General features: G+C 46.0%; 1 protein-coding gene and 1 pseudogene across 4 annotated transcripts in view; both read left to right on the forward strand.

The window, feature by feature from the left end:
• Positions 1-12,037: 12,037 nt before the first annotated feature.
• LOC133756523 (serine/threonine-protein kinase Nek2-like) lies at positions 12,038-13,007 on the forward strand (annotated as a pseudogene).
• Positions 13,008-16,035: 3,028 nt separating this feature from the next.
• The window catches only part of UBR2 (ubiquitin protein ligase E3 component n-recognin 2), a 122,799-nt gene continuing 120,824 nt past the window's right edge, over positions 16,036-18,010 (forward strand). For 2 of the 4 annotated variants that reach the window (XM_062186129.1, XM_062186130.1), the window contains exon 1: positions 16,037-16,460. In XM_062186129.1, the coding sequence (XP_062042113.1) occupies positions 16,383-16,460 (78 nt within the window). In that variant the 5' untranslated portion in view covers positions 16,037-16,382. Of the gene's footprint in view, positions 16,461-18,010 lie in introns of all 4 variants that reach the window. The other 2 variants (XM_062186131.1, XM_062186128.1) reach the window with 2 other exon arrangements.

Here is an 18,010-nt window from a genome sequence, read left to right on the forward strand (position 1 = left end):
GAACTCAAATCTGCACTCTAATATGAGATGCTGGCATCCCAAGTTGTGGCTTAACCCTCTGTACCACAGGGCCAGCCCCAATTTCCCGTTTTCTTTAAAGACTGAATTAAAAAATATTGTGTGTGGCCGGCGCCGCAGCTCACTTGGCTAATCCTCCGCCTGCGGCGCCGGCACCCCGGGGTTCCAGTCCTGGTTGGGGCGCCAGATCCTGTCCCAGTTGCTCCTCTTCCAGTCTAGCTCTCTGCTGTGGCCCAGGAAGGCAGTGGAGGATGGCCCAAGTGCTTGGGCCCTGCACCTGCGTGGGAGACCAGGAGGAAGCACCTGGTTTCTGGCTTCAGATCAGCGCAGCGCACCAGCCGTAGCAGCCATTTAGGGGTTGAACCAACGGAAAAGGAAGACCTTTCTCTCTCTCTCTTTCTCTCTCATTGTCTAACTGTGCCTGTCAAAAAAAAATATTGTGTGTATATACCACATTTTAAAAACTCATCTGTCCGGCACCGTGGTGCACTAGGTTAATCTTCAGCCTGTGGCACTAGTCCCAGTTGCTCCTCTTCCAGTCCAGCTCTCTGCTGCAGCCTGGGGAAGCAGTAGAAGATGGCCCAAGTGCCTGGGCCCCTGCACCCGCATGGGAGACCTGGAAGAAGCACGTGGCTCCTGGCTTCGGATTGGCGTAGCTCCTGTCTATAACTCTACCTGTCAAATAAATAAATAAAATCTTTGAAAAAAAAAAAAACTCATCTGTTGGGGCCGGCACTATGGCATAGAGGGTAAAGCTGCTGCCTGTGGCACCAGCATCCATATTCAAGTCCAGGCTGCTCCACTTCCCATCCTGCTCCCTGCTAATGCACCTGGGAAAGCAGCAGAAGATGGCCCAAGTCCTTGAGCCACTGCACCTGCAAAGAAGACCCAGCAGAAACTCCTGGCTCCTGGCTTTGGACCAGCACAGCTCCAGCCATTGTAGCCATCTGGGGAGTGAACCAGTGGATAGAAGATTTCTCTGTCTCTCCTCTCTCCTCTCTCTCTCTCTCTGCAATTTTTTCAAATAAATAAATAAACCTTGAAAAAAATAACTCATCTGTGATTGACACTTGGGTTGTTTTCCTAACTTGGCTGCTGTGAATAAACGCTGCAGTGAACATGGGGGTGCATATTGGTTTCAATTCCTCTGGCTGTATATACAGTAATGGAATTGCTGGATCAAGTGGTAGCTGGACTTTTAGCTTCTGGAGTCCATCCCATTTTCCAAACTGGCTATACTGATTTACAATACCACCAACAGTGCTTCAGGGCTCTCTCCTCTCCACAGGCGGATACTATTGTTATTCTCATTTCACATATAAGGAAACTAAGACTCAGAGAGGCTAAGTAACTCTTCTTAGGTCAACCAGCCAGCAACTGGAGGAGCCAGAAGGTGAACACACACATAAATATCTACTATATTCATGGATAGTTTATGCAGACACATACCCAATACTCTATTTTTTTTTATTTCATAAATGTGAACTTACAAAGTGCAACTTTTGTATTGTTGTGGCTTCCCCCCCCCCCCAACCTCCCTCCCTCCCATGGCCCTCCCCTCTCCCACTCCCTCTCCCATCCCGCCCTTTATCGAGTTTCATTTTCAATTACCTTCATATACTGAAGATCAACTTAGTATATACTAAGCAAGGGTTTCAACAGGCTGCACTCACACAACCGCACAAGGTATAGGGTACTGTTCGACTAGTAGTGTCGAACTACTACTACTACTAGTACTGTAGTTTACGTTTCATAGTAAAACACATTAAGGACAGAGATCCTACGTGGGGAGCATGTATCCAGTGACTCCCGTTGTTGATTTAACAATTGGCACTCTTATTTATGACGTCAGTAATCACCTGAGACTCTTGCTATGAGCTGTCTAGGCTATGGAAGCCCCTTGAGTTCACCGACTCTGAACTTGTTTAGTCAAGGCCGTGTCACAGTGGAGGTTCCTTCCTCCCTTCAGCCCAATACTCTATTTTAAGTTTTTGTTTATTTTATTTGAAAGGCAGAAAGGGAGATCATCCATCTGCAGGTTCACTCCTGAAATGTCCACAACAACCAGAGCTGGGCCAAGCCTAAGTTAGGAACTCCATCTGGGCCTCCCACATGGGTGGCACCTGAGCCATCATCTGCTGCCCCCCAGGATATAGGCAGGTACTCCCATATGGGATGGGGTTGTCCCTAGCAGGAACTTAAGCCACTGCACCAAAAGTCAGCCCTGTCCAAAACTCTTAGTAGCGATTTATCTCTGCGGGGTAGTACTGAGGGTCTAAGGTCTTTCAGATTGAGATTTGTTTGTTTTAGTATTAGGGTTGCCAGATAAAAGACCATGTGTCTACTTAAATTTGAATTTCAAAAGAGAACAAATGAATTTTTAGTAGAAGTAAATCCTAAGCAATATTGGGGACATACTGATAATGAAAACAATGACTTGTTAAATCTCTGAAATTCAAATGTAACTGGCTGTCTTATAGCAGTATTTGCTAAATCAGACAACTGTCCTTGTAGCCAGCTTTCATTTGGCAATTCCCTTGGTTCTGCCACACTGAGACAGCAATTGTCCAGCAATGTGCTATACACTGATATGGCATGATTTTACTAGGTGACCAAATTCAGATATTGAAGTTAATCTATACAATGAGACACATCATTTGGGGCTAATTCAGAAACAGCTAAGCCTGAACTTCTGTCTTCTCTGGATTTTTTCCACTTAAAATGGACGAACACAGAAATTCCAGAGCCTTCCAACATAGACTGGCTCTATCTCTACAGGAGCTCACTCTGGACCCAGCAAAGGCTTTGGTTCAAGCCCTCTTCCACTCGGACAGCAGGCCCAGATATGGACAGCAGCCCATATCTGGGCATTGAGTCATTACAAGGGAATCAGAATGTGTACAGGGTCTGAATCACCCACTGCCCGGAGAGTCTTACAGACAGGCTCCCCTCATGGATCAGAACACGAGGTGTGGGGCCGGCACTTCAGTGTGATGGGTGGGGCTGCTGCTTGCAGTGCCGGCATCCCATATCGGCATCAGTTCAAGTCCCAGCTGCTCCACTTCCTATCCAGCTCTCTGCTGTGGCCTGGGAAAGCAGTGGAGGATGGCCCAAGTCTTTGGGTCCCTGCACCCACGTGGGAGACCCGGGGGAGGTTTCTGGCTTCCCATCGCACAGCTCTGGCCTTTGTGGCCATCTGGGAAATGAACCAGCGGATGGAAGACCTCTCTCCTCTCTCTCTCTGCCTCTCTATAACTCTGCCTTTCAAATAAATAAAATAAATCTTCAAAAAAGAAAAAGAAAGAAAGAAAGAAGGAGAGAAAGAAAGAAAGAAAACACAAGGCGTGTCTCTTTAACCAACGGCAGCTGGAGACTTTGGGGGATTTCTCGGGAGAAGGCAAGGACTTGACCTCTGGCTCTGGTCCTCAGGAGCCAGACCACTGTGCTTCCTTTGAATGTCGGTTATCAGCTGCTTAAGGAACCTCGAGTATTTCTGTGTCCCAAGCTGTGCTCAAGCAAACGCAAGCTCCATTGTGAAGGAAGAAGAACTCCGGGGATAGCAAAGCGCAGCTCCACGCACATGGGCCCCGCCTCCCCGCGCTGCGGAGACCAGCCCTGGGCACGCGCGCCCCCTGCAGGCTCGCTGCGTCATTGCCGAGCAAGCCCCGTCTTAGGGGTTTGAAGGTCCTCAGCCATCGTCACTTCTAAAACCGCCATGGGGGGCAGTCTTCTCACTAGGCCCTCCGTACCGGGGAGGGGATACTTCGGCAGATGAATGAGGGGCCTCACCCCAGTGGGCAGAAGTAAAGGTAGTCTCTGCGACTTAAACCTGTGTTGTAGACATGAAACATTTCTCTGGCATATTCAAGTTCGTGGGCTGCGGTCAATGTTTAGTCCACTGGTTGGGCTCCTGGCAATCAACCTGCGTTTCTGACAACATTCGGCTGCTAGCTCCTGTCGTGGATACCATCAGTTCCCCGGTAAGGAATGCGTGGAACAAAGCAGTAGACACTCTGACAGGATGTGGGAGGCAGGCAAGTAGACACACGAACAGAGCAACCTAGGAGGAGTGGACACTGCCTCCACACCGGCAGGTGTCCAAGGTTGCTCACAGCCAGCCTGCTGCTTCCAGCGGCCTTGGGAGGCTGGCCTTGCCCTCTCCGCTGTTGTGCCTCCAGGGGAGTGCCCCACCCATTACTGAAAGGTAGATTATATCTCACTGGGGCCCAGTTTATCCCAGCCAAAATCTGTCTTCACAACTAAAGCTTAGTTCAGTAAAGGCAACCGCTATGGGATCAACTCCTAGGACCCAGTGCAGAGTACAGCATCCCTGATTCTTTAGCCGCTGATTTGGAACACGATTTCACAGCCACGGTGATTCAAGAATGGGTTTATAATCCAAGTATAAAAGAGTCCTTTCAACTTGCCCATCTTCCCCCAAGCAGCAGGTCAAAAAACGGATGGAGGAATTGACCCCTCATTTTATAGCTTGGGAATGTGTGTGAGGAAGACTTCAAGTCCATCACAAGCCATTTACTCTCATGATAATTGCTCCCCATCACGTAACTCCACGGAGGCAGGGCCAAATGATGAGCAAAAGTAATGGGGCTCGGTACCAGTCCATTAATAAATGGGCCAACAACCCCACACACACTATATCTGGTGATGTCGCCCGAGAAGGGATCTGATACATAAACTAAGGCATTTTGAACTTTGCTTTGATAAAGCACAAGTGAAGAACTGGGGCAAAGAATGGAAAAAGAATTATGAATTGGTAAAAATAACAAGTAAATATATGAGTATAAAGTGAAATTTCCCTCCACGTCAGTGACCAATCTGATGATAATTCACTGAGTAAACTGGAACAGGAACTTTATGATTTCATAATTCACCAGAAAGGTGAAAGTAAAAATGAAAACACCTTTTAACGAAAGGGTACGTAAATTATAAACTACCTGGTAATCAGATCATGAAGAGGCGAGGGCGGGAGGCCCAGGAAATAGTAAATATGTTCACAAATACAAATTCAGTGTCCTCCAATCGCATTATGAAATCTTTGGGCAAATTTTCCTTTTCTGGTTGGTGTAGCTGTGTCACATTATTCTCTCCAGTGGGAAGCGGCACAACCCACAAAAGGTCTCTCTTCGTGCATCAGGTGTGGACAGACTGAACACAGAAGAACCGGGGAACGTGTGGATACAGGATGGGCGTAGTCAGTGTACTCTAAGTAGGTACACTTGGTGATACAATAGTTGTAGACCATATGGGTCTAAGTTCAACTATAGAAGAGTTCAACTGTTATATCCAATGATGTAAGTAATTAATGGGGAATGCCAACAATAATTGGTGTGAATAAAAAGCCTAAATGAATGGCCATGGTTCATTTTTTTAAATCTGCACTAGTGCCCTTCTATCAGAAAAACAACAACAACAAAAATCCACAAATGGACACATACATCACTTCTAGGCTACAATAAATTTGTTCGCCTGACTTAACCTGAGAGTCTGGGAATTCTGTTCCTGCATGATCTTACAGTGAGTGCCATACTGGACTATTCCTTTAACAGTGGGGAAAGATCAGAAAATTTTACCATCCAGGCAAAAGATTAAGTATCTTCCTGGAAATCTAACTGGACTAAAAGAAAAGACCTAAAGATACTGGTTTTTGTAACACCATAGATTTTTCAGTGAAGCATTCCAGGCAGATCATCCTACATCAATTTCACAATTAATGAGTCCTACCCATGATCTCAGAGCATCCCTTCAGATCTTCAGTCTCACATCTATAAAAATGAACCAACAGTTGCAGAGTTCAGCCTCTCATATGAAAAACAAGAGACCAAACCTAACAGAAATAAGTAATCTGGATAAAACAAAAACTCTGCAGGAGGGGAGTACATTTCAACAGCAACAAAAAACAAAACAAGAAACTGCTCCTGTATTTGAAATCCTCAGACAAGATACTGAAACCATAAAAACATAAGAGCAAGAAAGTTGAGGGGAAAAACTGAGATCTTAGAAATTAAAACTGAAAAGAAGAAATGAAAAATTGCGGCCGGTGCCACAGCTCACTAGGCTAATCCTCCACCTGCGGCACCGGCACACCGGGTTCTAGTCCCAGATGGGGCACTGGATTCTGTCCCGGTTGCTCCTCTTCCAGTCCAGTTCTCTGCTGTGGCCCGGGAAGGCAGTGGAGGATGGCCCAAGTGCTTGGGCCCTGCACCCGCATCGGAGACCCGGAAGAAGCACCTGGCTCCTGGCTTTGGATCGGCGCATTGCACCGGCCTTAGTGGCCATTTGGGGGGTGAACCAACAGAAGGAAGACTTTTCTCTCTGTCTCTCTCTCACTGTCTAACTCTGCCTGTCAAAAAAAAAAAAATAATAATAATAATAATAATAAAAAAGAAAAGCCGCGGCTCACTAGGCTAATCCTCCGCCTTGCGGCGCCGGCACACCGGGTTCTAGTCCCGGTCGGGGCACCGGATTCTGTCCCAGTTGCCCCTCTTCCAGTCCAGCTCTCTGCTGTGGCCAGGGAGTGCAGTGGAGGATGGCCCAAGTGCTTGGGCCCTGCACCCCATGGGAGACCAGGAGAAGCACCTGGTTCCTGCCATCGGATCAGCGCGGTGCGCAGGCCGCAGCGCACCACCCGCGGCAGCCATTGGAGGGTGAACCAACAGCAAAGGAAGACCTTTCTCTCTGTCTCTCTCTCTCTCACTGTCCACTCTGCCTGTCAAAAAAGAAAAAAAAAGAAAAGAAAAAGAAAACTCATTGCAAGGGTTGAAGATAAAACTCCCAGAAAGAAAAGCAAAGACTAAGTAATAGAGAAAATAGAAATAGACCAAGAAATAGAGAAAACATGGGGGGAAAAAATAGAAGATTAACTCGGGAATTTCAAAAAGAGAGAAAAAACATAAACAAGAGAGAACATTATTTGAAATTTTTAAATTATTATTTATTTTCATGTTATTTGAAAGGGGCGAGAGGAAGAAGAGGAGTGAGAGAGCCAGAATATTCTCATCCACTTGTTAACTCCCCAAATGCTTGCAAGAGTTGGGCTGGGCCAGACCAAACCCAGGAGCCTACAATTTAGTCTTTATCATCCATGTGAGTGTCAGGGACCCAAGTACTTTGCCATTACCTGCTGCCTCTTGGGATTCCCATCACCAGGAAGCTCTTAACCACTACACCAAATACCTCTCCTCCCCAAATTTTTAAAATATCAATTCTTTAAAACTTGCCAAACATTGAAGACTCAGGTTTTCAGATTAAAAGGGCCCATATAGTACCCAGCACCAATGGGTGGAAATTAACCCACATCCAGTCATATCATGAAACTTCAGAACTCTAGGGATTATAAGATCTTTTAGGCTTCCAGAGATAGAAAAACAAGTCATAAATAAAGGATCAGGAGTCAGAATGGCTTAGATTTCTTAATAATGACACTGGAACTCAGAAGACAATAGGGAAATGCCTTCAAAATTCAGGAGGAAAATTCTTGACAACCTAGAATTCAACAGTCAGGCAGACTAGCAGTCAATTGGGAGAGTAGAATAATTACATAATTGCAAGGTGACAAAAATGATTTTCTGGAGTGGGTAGCAGTGGAGATGCCACTTTGAATACTTGTATTCTATATCACAGTGCCTGGCTTCAAGTTCCAGCTCTGCTCTGGATTCCAGTTCCCTCCTAATGCAGACCCTGGGAAGCAATAGGTGATGGCTCATGTAGTTGGGTCCCTGACACTCACCTGGGAGACCTGGATAGACTTCCCACTTCCCAGCTTCAGCCTGGCCCAGCCCCAGCCATTGAGGGCATTTGGGAAGAAAACCAGCAAATGAAAGCTCCATCTGTCTGTCTCTCTGTCTCTCTTTGTCTCTCTCTGCCACTCAAAAAAAAAAAAAAAAAACTTGGAAAACATCAATTTGGGGATTAAGTCTACAACACATTCAAACCATTGCAATCCCTCTAACAACTATTTATTAATACCTAATACTTTTCAGACAATGTTCTAAGGACATGGATACAGGCATGAAAACATAGGGTCCCTGCCTTCATGGGACTCATATTTTAGCTATTGAGGAAATGCAATCCAACTCTATTATATGAACCCTCCCCATTCCCAACACAAACATCCAGAAATGATTGGTGCAAACATAATACAATTTTCTTGAAGATTTACTTATTTATTTGAAAGGCAGAGATACAGAGAGAAGGAGAGAGACAGAGAGAGATCTTCCATCCTCTGCTTCACTCCCCAAATGGCCACAACAGCCAGGGCTAGGCCAGACCAAAGCCGGAAGCCAGGAGCTTCTTCCAGGTCTCCCAGTTGGGTGCAGGGGCCCAAGGGCTTGGGCTATCTTCTGCTGCTTTCCCAGGCACATTATCAGGGAGCTGGATCAAAAGTGAAGCATCTGGGACTTGAACCAGCATTCATATGTGATGCCAGCATTGCAGGCAAAGGCTTAACCTTCTACGCCATAGCACTGGCCCCAACACAATCTTTCTGTAAGATTTATTTTATTGATTTAAAAAGCAGAGTTACGGGGCGGTGGGGAGGAGAGACAAAGAGAGAAGGAGAGATCTTCCATTTGCTGGTTCACTCCTCAAATGCCTAAAACAGCCAGAGCTCGGCCAGGCAGAAGTCAGGAGCCAGGAATTCCATCCAGGTCTCCCACATGGGATGCCAGCATCACAGGCAGCAGCTTAACCCACTGTGTCACAATGCTAGCCCTAACAAACTAATCTTAAATGCATATTTTAAAGGGTGAGTCATCCAGTGCCATTGGATTGTGGAGCCTTTGAGCTTTCTGTGTCTGGAAGGTTACAGAATTCTGTCTCTGCTCCTGGTGTCCTAGGACTGCCCAGTGACTTGCTGCTAAAATCCATTGTGCCGGCTGTGGATGGTGTCTCTTGCTGCAGAAACTCACATCTTTTTCTGTTCTTGGAAATCCTTTTAAAATTTATCTTTAATAATAATCTCTCTCCATCTATTTTGTTTGTTCTTTCTTTCTTGAATTCTTATTGTTCAGCCTTTTCACATTTTCACTTTTTTGTTCCTTTTTTTAAAAAGATTTTATTTATTTTCAAAGAGTTACAGAGAGAAAGAGGGATAGAGGGAGGGAAGGGAGAATGGGGAGGGAGAGAGATATCTTCCATCTGCTGATTCTCTCCCCAGGTGGCCACAACAGCCAGCATAAGGCCAGGCCCAAGCCACGAGCCAAGAGCTTCTTCCAGGTCTCCCAGGTGGGTGCAGGGGCCCAAGGACTTAGGCCATCTTCTGCTGCCTTTCCAGGCACATTAGCAGGTAGCAAGATGGGAAGCGGAGCAGCTGGGATACAAACGGGTGTCCAGGTGGGATGCCGGCATCACAGGCAGCAGCTTTACCTTCTATGCCACAGCGCCGGCCCCCACTTTTTTGTTCTTAGCCCCTTTATTCCCCTAGCCCCTTGTTTTTTCATGAATATGATATCTTCCCTTATCACCCGAGGAATAACATTTCTAAAAGTTCTTTTCAAGTTTCACACTCATCTCTGTTTATTTCTTTTTCATTTTTGTTTTAGTCTCTTTCTCTTATAGGTGTTGCTCAACTATCTATACATAACTGCCCATCTACTCATATTTAGGAACAGTTCACTAAAATATAACCAGAAGCTTTGTGCATGGGTGTGGTGACCTGACTGCACCATTTTGTTGTGACCTCACCCCTCTGAGAGATTTCTCTCTTTTGGTCTGATCAGCCTCTCCTTTTGCTGAGCTGGAAGACTCCCAAACTCCTGCCTGGGGGGTATAAGCCTGGCCACAAAGGTTCTCAGTCAAGGGAAGACAGGCTGGGATGTCTTTATCCAATATGTATACTTTGAATCAACTCCCTTGTACGCAACAGAGGGTCCCTGTCCTTGCTATGCCTGGTTTTTCCCAGTCAAAAGGCTGCTAAACCTCTAATCTTCTGCCAGGGTGGAAGACGAGGACATCTAACTTCTTGCTATCTACATTTTCAAACAATAATCTTGCTTTTAGCATCATCTTCATTTACTTTGAGAGTTACATTCTAGGTCTTTCATGATTCTACCTGGGAATTAGCTGGAGTCTGAGTTTCTCTATTGCTGGCTTAGGTTTCCACATTCTCTGATTGCTAAATCACTTCTCATCCATCTACTTTCCACCGTACAAAATTTCAGCACTGTAATTACTTCTCTGACTTTTTTTCCCCTTTACTATCATGAAGTATTAAATCTGCCATGTTTAATTGGAAGTTGAGGGTTCAACACCCACATAGGGATAGAAGATATGATCTTGGGTCAAAGAAACACTGAGATTGAAACCTATAACCTCACATAAAGCCAGGGCTTTCAAGGTACCATTATACCAGGTAGAATGGTATAGAAAGGGTAGAATGGGAAAAAATCCACTGACTGGCAAAGGAAAATGACAAGGAAGGTTCTTATGTTTACCCTGAGTAAGAAAACGAAACTCTCTTTTAAGAATTGATAGGGGTAATGACATTGAATTGAATTGATGCTACTAGGGAATCACCAAGCCAAGAAACTGATGTAAAACTTGGTTCTGTGTATATGATACTCTTTGGGTGCCTGGTTCTTAGTTTATAGGATGTTTTTAAAATGCCTGACCTTCTAAAAGGCCCATGAGAGTCTCACAGGCATGAAAAGCCAAGACACTATGGCAAAAACAACCTGAATGAAAGGTCTCGGGGAACAAGACCCCAGCAGAAAGAACGGGCCATCAAAGAAGGAGGCACCTTTCTCTGAAGGGAGGAAGGAACCTCCACTATGATATGGCCTTGACTAAACAAGTTCAGAGTTGGTGAACTCAAGGGGCCTCCATAGCCTTGACAGCTCATGGCAAGAGCCTTGGGTAATTATTGACGTCATAAATAAGAGTGTCAATTATTAAATCAATAACGGGAGTCACTGGGCACATGCTCCCCACGTAGGATCTCTGTCTTTAATGTGTTTTACTATGAGAGTTAACGATAACACTACTAGTCGAACAGTGCTCTATATCTTGTGCAGTTGTGTGGGCGCAGTCTGTTGAAACTTGTATATGTTGATCTTCTGTATATAAAGATAATTGAAAATGAAACTTGATGAAGAGCAGGATGGGAGAGGGGGCGGGAAATGGGAGGGCTGTGGGAGGGAGGGAGGTTTGGGGGGAAAGCCACAATAATGCAAAAGTTGTACTTTGTAAATTCACACTTATTAAATAAATAAATAAAAATGCCTGACCTTCCAGAAGCACTGGAAAACACTTAAGAAGGTACATGATATGCACACACAATATTCACACAGCTGGTGCTCAGCAAAGATGATCTCCAATTTCACAATTACAAAGCACAAAGGAAACAATTCTTTAAGTGAGGGGCAAAAGACACAAAAAATAAGATTATAAAGTCTCAAGATCTTTATAAATGCCGCAAGTTGATGAACAGTACTGAGTAGGCATATTTTAAAAGTCTTAAAGCTATAAAAGAAAAATTTAGAACCATAAATAATAAGACATTATAAAAGAATCCAAATCTTTGAAAAGAAAATAAATATAATTTCCAGAAATGAGGATTGAAGTTATTCAAAGCAAAAACTCAATATATAATTCAATATCAGATTAGACACACCTGAAGAGAGAACATATAGATTAGAAGCTATAACTAGAATGAAGTTCAGTTAAAAGCATAGAAAAATGACAAACTAATAGTCATGAAGACTGGAAAGCACAAACACAGCAGCTGTGGAAGGAGGGAACAGATTGAAAGGTAATATTTGAAGAAATAATAGCTTTGAAGAATTACTTGACTGTATGTCGTAGTATATCAAGCAAATGTCATCAAACACTAAAGAAATCTATATCAAACAGACCGTGTGCTATGCCCAGAGAACAATCAAATGAGCCCAGGGAGGAGCATTCTGGCCGCCAATGGGAACAGAAAGGACAGGGATTGTGGGTACCCAACAGATTCAGTCATCTCCCCTAGATATTAGTTTGTAAAGCACTTGACTGTGGCCCCATGACAAAACCTGAAAAGCATATGCCTGTCCCTGAAGTGAATTTGTTTTGGGAACTGAAACATCTGAATGCCACCCATTATTACAATTAAATTATTGGCCAACCCAACATGACACTCTACATTTAATGGAATATTGTGAAGCAGGAGGCCTGCCTAGAGTAATTACAAAGGGAACCAAGGAAAGACACAACTGAGATGAAGAATTTGTTCTTAGTATGCCAGTTCAGTTGACTCTGAGTCATCTGGTCTACCCTGAAAGAATGTCATAGGTGGAGTGAGTGATGGTGGTCACACTGCTGCACAGGGTTATGAAACCAAACAGTGCTTTCCTGATGGCAGGCAAAACATCTTGGAGACTTCCGAGTTGCTAGAATATTAAACTATGATTCACTTTTTCAAAAACCTTGGCTGGTACACCTTATTTATTACATGTCTCCTGAACAAATGAACCCTGTGTCCTACAATGAGAAGTCAGGTAAGTAGTCACTGGGCTGTTTGATGTATGAATTGCATGTACTGACGCCTTAGTTTATAGCTTTCCACCAGAAAGAACTAGCTGGGAAGATCAGAGAAGGCAAAACCTGGCAAATGATGTTTATTACAAGGATATTAAATTTGAGGGATTATCACTGACCTCCTTTTGAAGAAATTCAGCAGAATCCTTAGATAGCAGACTTGGCTGTGGAAGAGTAAAGAATAAATCTTAAGAGGCGAGGATGAGGAGAGCCAGGAAAGTTGCAGGATTCCAGCCCTGTAGTGAGTGAGCAGAACCGAAGGAAGATCCCGTTACAGGAGCCAAAATGAGCCTTCAAAGCCAGAGAAGAGAGACTGGAGCAGAGGGAAGCTGAGCTTTGTGTCTGTGAGGGACTAGCAGAGGGCAAACTGGCTGCAGCAGAATGTCTGGCTGAAGGAACAGAAGCTTCTCTTTCTGGTGCGTGATCCAGAACTTCTTGATCCTCCATCCTCAATACTTTTTTTCAGTGGGGAAAGTAAAGAGCACACCATGAGCAGTGAGAATCCTGAGAGCCTCTTAACCTCCAAATCCAAATGCAAGCACCTGAAGAAAAGTCTTCACGCACCCAGCTGCAGGTTCAAATCCTGTAAGATATCAAGGGATAAAATAATCAACTATAAAGCAGACAGATCTTGGGCAGGTGTTAGCCTCACAGGGAGACACAGCTGTGTCCAGTACTTAATACTGCCAATCTTTAAAGATTGATATTCAACTACTGTAGCTTTATACACTTGGTTCCATGAGCTATGCCTTTTTTACAGTACGCATGATATTTTGGAATTATTTATTTCAAAGGCAGAGTGACAGAGAGGGAGAGAAAGAAGACAGGTATCTTCCATCCAGTGGTTCAATCCCCAAATAGCCACAACTATGTCTGGGCCAGGTTAAAGTCAAGAGCCAGGAATTCCATCTTTGTCTACCACTTGGGATCCAGAAAACCATATTTTTTTAAAGATTTATTTTTTATTTATTTGAAAGACAGAGTTACAGAGAGAGCTAGAGACAGAGAGAGAGGTCTTCCATCCCCTGGTTCACTCCCCAAATGGCTACAACAGCTGGAGCTGAGCAGATCCGAAGTCCGGAGTCAGGAGTTTCTTCTGGGTCTCCCACGTGGATGCAGGGGCCCAAGGACTTGGGCCATATTCTGCTTTCCCAGGCCATGACAGAGAGCTGGATCAGAAGTGGAGCAATGGCCCGGGAGTGCAGTGGAGGATGGCCCAAGTCCTTGGGCCGTGCACCCGCATGAGAGACCAGGAGAAGTACCTGGCTCCTGGCTTCAGATCAGCACGGTGAGGCAGCTGCAGTGTGCCAACCGCAGCGGCCACTTGGGGGGGGGGTGAACCAACGGAAAAGGGAGACCTTTCTCTCTGTCTCTCTCATTGTCCACTCTGCCTGTCAAAAGAAGAAGAAGAAGAAGAAGAAGAAGAGGAAGAGGAAGAGGAAGAGGAAGAGGAAGAGGAAGAGGAAGAAGAAGAAGAAGAAGAAGAAGAAGAAGAAGAAGAAGAAGAAGAAGAAGAAGAAGAAGAAGAAGAAGAAGAAGAAGAAGAAGTGGAGCAGCCAGGACTAAGAACCGGCACTTAGGGGATGCCGGCACTTCAGGCTGGGGCTTTAGCCCACTGTGCCACAGTGCTGGCCCCTAGAAAACCATATTTTATCAAGTTCTAATGCATGCTTAAGTTTGCAAACCACTGCCTTAGGTGAACATACTGGAAAAAAGAGAAAGGTTAGTAACTTGAAACCCTATTAAAAATGTAGAAAAAGAACATTAATACCAACACAAAAGCAATGGGAAGAAGAAAATAATAATGCTAAAAGTGAAAATTTTACAATCTATTTTAATGGCTTAAATTCCATGCTAGGACATTCCCTCACAAAATACTCTTAGCTTCTAGATGTGACAATCTCAGCTTTCCTCCAAGTTAACTCAAATTAAAGAGTGCAGCAGGGGCCAGTGCTGTGGCATAGCGCGGGTAAAGCCATCTGCAGTGCCAGCATCCCATATGGGTGCTGGTTTGAGTCACAGCTGCTCCATTTCTCACCCAGTTCCATGCTAATGCATCTCTGGGAAAGGAGTAGAAGACGCCCCAAATGCTTGGGCCCTTGCACCCACATGGGACACCTAGAAGAAGCTCCTGGCTCCTGGCTTCAGATCGGCACAGCCCTGGCCATTGCAGCCAGTTGGGGAGTGAACCAACAGAGGGAAAACCTCTCTCTTTCTCTGCTCTCTCTGTAACTCTCTCTTTCAAATAAACAAAAATAAATAAATAAATAAATAAGTCTTTAAAAACAGCAACAACAACCACAACATGTACCAAACTTGGTCTGGGACTTTTTTTTTTTTTTCCTGGATGTAATGCTCACCCTACTTCTGAGAATAAATTAGCATACCTGATAAAATGTGTAAGTACTTTTCTGATAAACTCTGAAGAGGCTGAACGCCCAGTCACCCAACTGTCAATCAAGCCTACCTTTAACCAAACATAATTTTCTTTTGTATCAAATCTAACAATTATTATCTACTCTTATAAAATGGCCTTCCTAGGCCGGCGCCGTGGCTCAACAGGCTAATCCTCCGCCTTGCGGCGCCAGCACACAGGGTTCTAGTCCCAGTCAGGGCGCCGGATTCTGTCCCGGTTGCCCCCCTTCCAGGCCAGCTCTCTGCTGTGGCCCGGGAGTGCAGTGGAGGATGGCCCAAGTGCTTGGGCCCTGCACCCCATGGGAGACCAGGAGAAGCACCTGGCTCCTGGCTTCAGATCAGCGCGGTGCGCCAGCCGCAGCGCGCAGGCCACAGAGGCCATTGAAGGGTGAACCAACGGCAAAGGAAGACCTTCCTCTCTGTCTCTCTCTCTCTCACTGTCCACTCTGCCTGTCAATAAATAAATAAATAAATAAATAAAATGGCCTTCCTAAGAGCAAAACTTGGAATTCGCTTGACAGGCTCCTTTATCTAGATTTGCAATAAATTCTAATACGTGGCCATAACTGAATTCATTGAAAACTTTAAAACAAGTCTGAAAACGTTCAAACACCAGGGTAATTTTCACCTGAGGTACTAGCATAAGGGATGAAGGGATGATGGATGACAGAGCCATATAACTACAGGAACAAAACTAATTCATTCATTTATGTGATAAACGTTTGAGAGCCCGCCGTAGGCCAGACTTTGACATGTATTTGAAAGCGACCACATGCCACGCAGTGTTCTCGGAGCTGCAGATCCACCAACGAACACACGAGACTCTGTGCCTCAGACTACAGTTCCCACAAGATCTTACCCTTCTGCCTCTCTGGAGGGCGCATCTTTTCGCTAGTCACTTCCCATGATTCTAATCGCGCAGAAAAGCCCCGCTCCCTCGTCTGCCACTCACCCAGGCTCCCTTCGGCAGATGGACTACAACTCCCATAGTGCCCTGGCGGAGTGCCCTGTATGTGCCACCACCCTCCTGGCCGTGTGGGGCGACTACAGTACCCAGAGTGCTCTGCTTTCCCTCCTGGGTGTTATTGCCCCCTTCCCGGTGCGGGACGCGGCGGTGGCCAGCGCGGGTGCCAGGCCTGGGATTTTCTGTGTCCTTTCCAGGGTCAGGGACGAGGCAGTGACTTGACTCCTGGGCGCTGAGCCCGGAAGGCAGCGCCGGAGGCCGCCGTCCCACCTGTCTGGTTCTCGTCACCCTTCGCTGTCTCCTGCTCCACCTGCGGCCGCCTGGACGGCTCCGGGTCTGACCGCTTGAGGCAGAGGTGGCAGTCGCGGCTGAAGGGGCTGAGGCTAGGCTGCGGCCCTCAGGGCGGCGGTAGCGCTGGGGGGGAGGAGGAGAAGGAGGAGGAGGAGAGAAGATGGCGTCGGAGCTGGAGCCCGAGGTGCAGGCCATCGACCGCAGTTTGCTGGAATGTTCCGCCGAGGAGATCGCGGGGGTGAGTGCCCGGACCCGGGCGGGAATGTCCAGCCGGCGCAGGCCGCGCCTGGGGCGGGGAGGAACGGTTCCTGGGAATCCGGGAGCGGCCCGCACTGACGAGGGCTGACAACTGCGCCGGCCCCGTCTTGTGGGGGTACTAGCCCGGGAAGGGCGCCGATCTTGCTTTGGTAGCCCTCAGGGCTGTGCAGTGCACTGGCCGCCTTTGCGCGTCCCTTCTGCCCAGGCGAGCCCGCAGCTCCTCCACTATTCCTCCATCCCCTCACGCTCCTCTAAGTCCCCAAACACATAGATCGTTGCACGTCGGCTCGTGAAAGACGGGAGGGAAGGGGACGCCTCGGGGTGTTTGTAGTGTGCTCGTCCAGCTTCCTGTTCCCGGGAGAACAGAGCAGTGCTTCCGCCACCGACATGCATGCCATCCTCACCGTACCCCTTGTTTCTGCCGCGGCGCCGGCACCAAGGAAGCAGCCAGCACCGTCCCCGCACTACCCCCACCAGTGCCTTTTGCACTTTTCAGTTGCCCCGGTTTGGTTCGTGGCCGGCGTTGATGCATGTGTGTGCAAAGTCGTGTCTTGACAGTTTACCGAGTTGGAGATGAAATAATTTTCCTGGGAGTTGGAGGGAGTTGGATGGAGAACAAACGTTATATAACTTTGGGAGAGCAGCTTTTGTCAACAAATACAAACTAATGTGAGCACGGGGCGCGCCGTGGTTGGTAGCAGCAGTAGTGCCCCAAACTTAAACCATGTAAGCTCAGTATTGTACAAAAACTGTAGTATGAATGAACTAGAATACGCAGCAGAGTTATAAAATGATTACTTTAATAAGCAAGAAGGCATCTTCCCCCAATAAGTACAAGGAACACCCATTAGAACAGGTTGTCCCGAATGATTATGAATGGACCAAAACAACTTGGGCCCCACCTCTAAGGCCTCCAGTTTAAAAAACTCCTGGCAACCATGAAGTCAGCAGTCTGAAGATAGGGCACAGTTTGGGGTAGACGCTGTTGGCAGGGCAAGAAGTTACTTTGAGTGAATTGCTGAGGTCTAAAGTTCAGATGGAAATAAATGACAAGAGTAGAGGTGAAAAGTTTAAGGAGATAAATTGTGGAATGAGGAGTCTTTCTTGGGTTTTTTAAACTGACTTGTTTAGTCTGTTTTCATTTACTTTTACTTAACATTGCACAACTGAAGAATTGTCAACTCCCATCTGCCTTTGATTTATGAGAGAAAATGAAAGTAGTAAACAGTGAAATAATAATGACAGCTAGTCACTATGCCTCTTCTATTGATACATGGTTATTTACCTTAAATCTCAAGGTAGGTTTGGTCCCCCTGCCCCAACTAAATTTTGTGTCTGTTAGCCCAGTGATAGAGGCTACATACTCCATTATTCCTATGGAAGTGCAAGCTACAAGTGATTAGAGCTTCTCCTGAGGAAATCAGTTATAAAACCAGTCTGGAGGCCAAGCTTCTAGCCCTTGCTCAGTGAAATCCTCAAGCAAGATACAGTAGGGAAAGGTCAAGAGGGATGCAACAAAACCTCGGTTTG

This window comes from Lepus europaeus, chromosome 3, assembly GCF_033115175.1.
Source record: "Lepus europaeus isolate LE1 chromosome 3, mLepTim1.pri, whole genome shotgun sequence".
In the NCBI taxonomy this organism is placed as follows: Eukaryota; Metazoa; Chordata; class Mammalia; order Lagomorpha; family Leporidae; genus Lepus; species Lepus europaeus.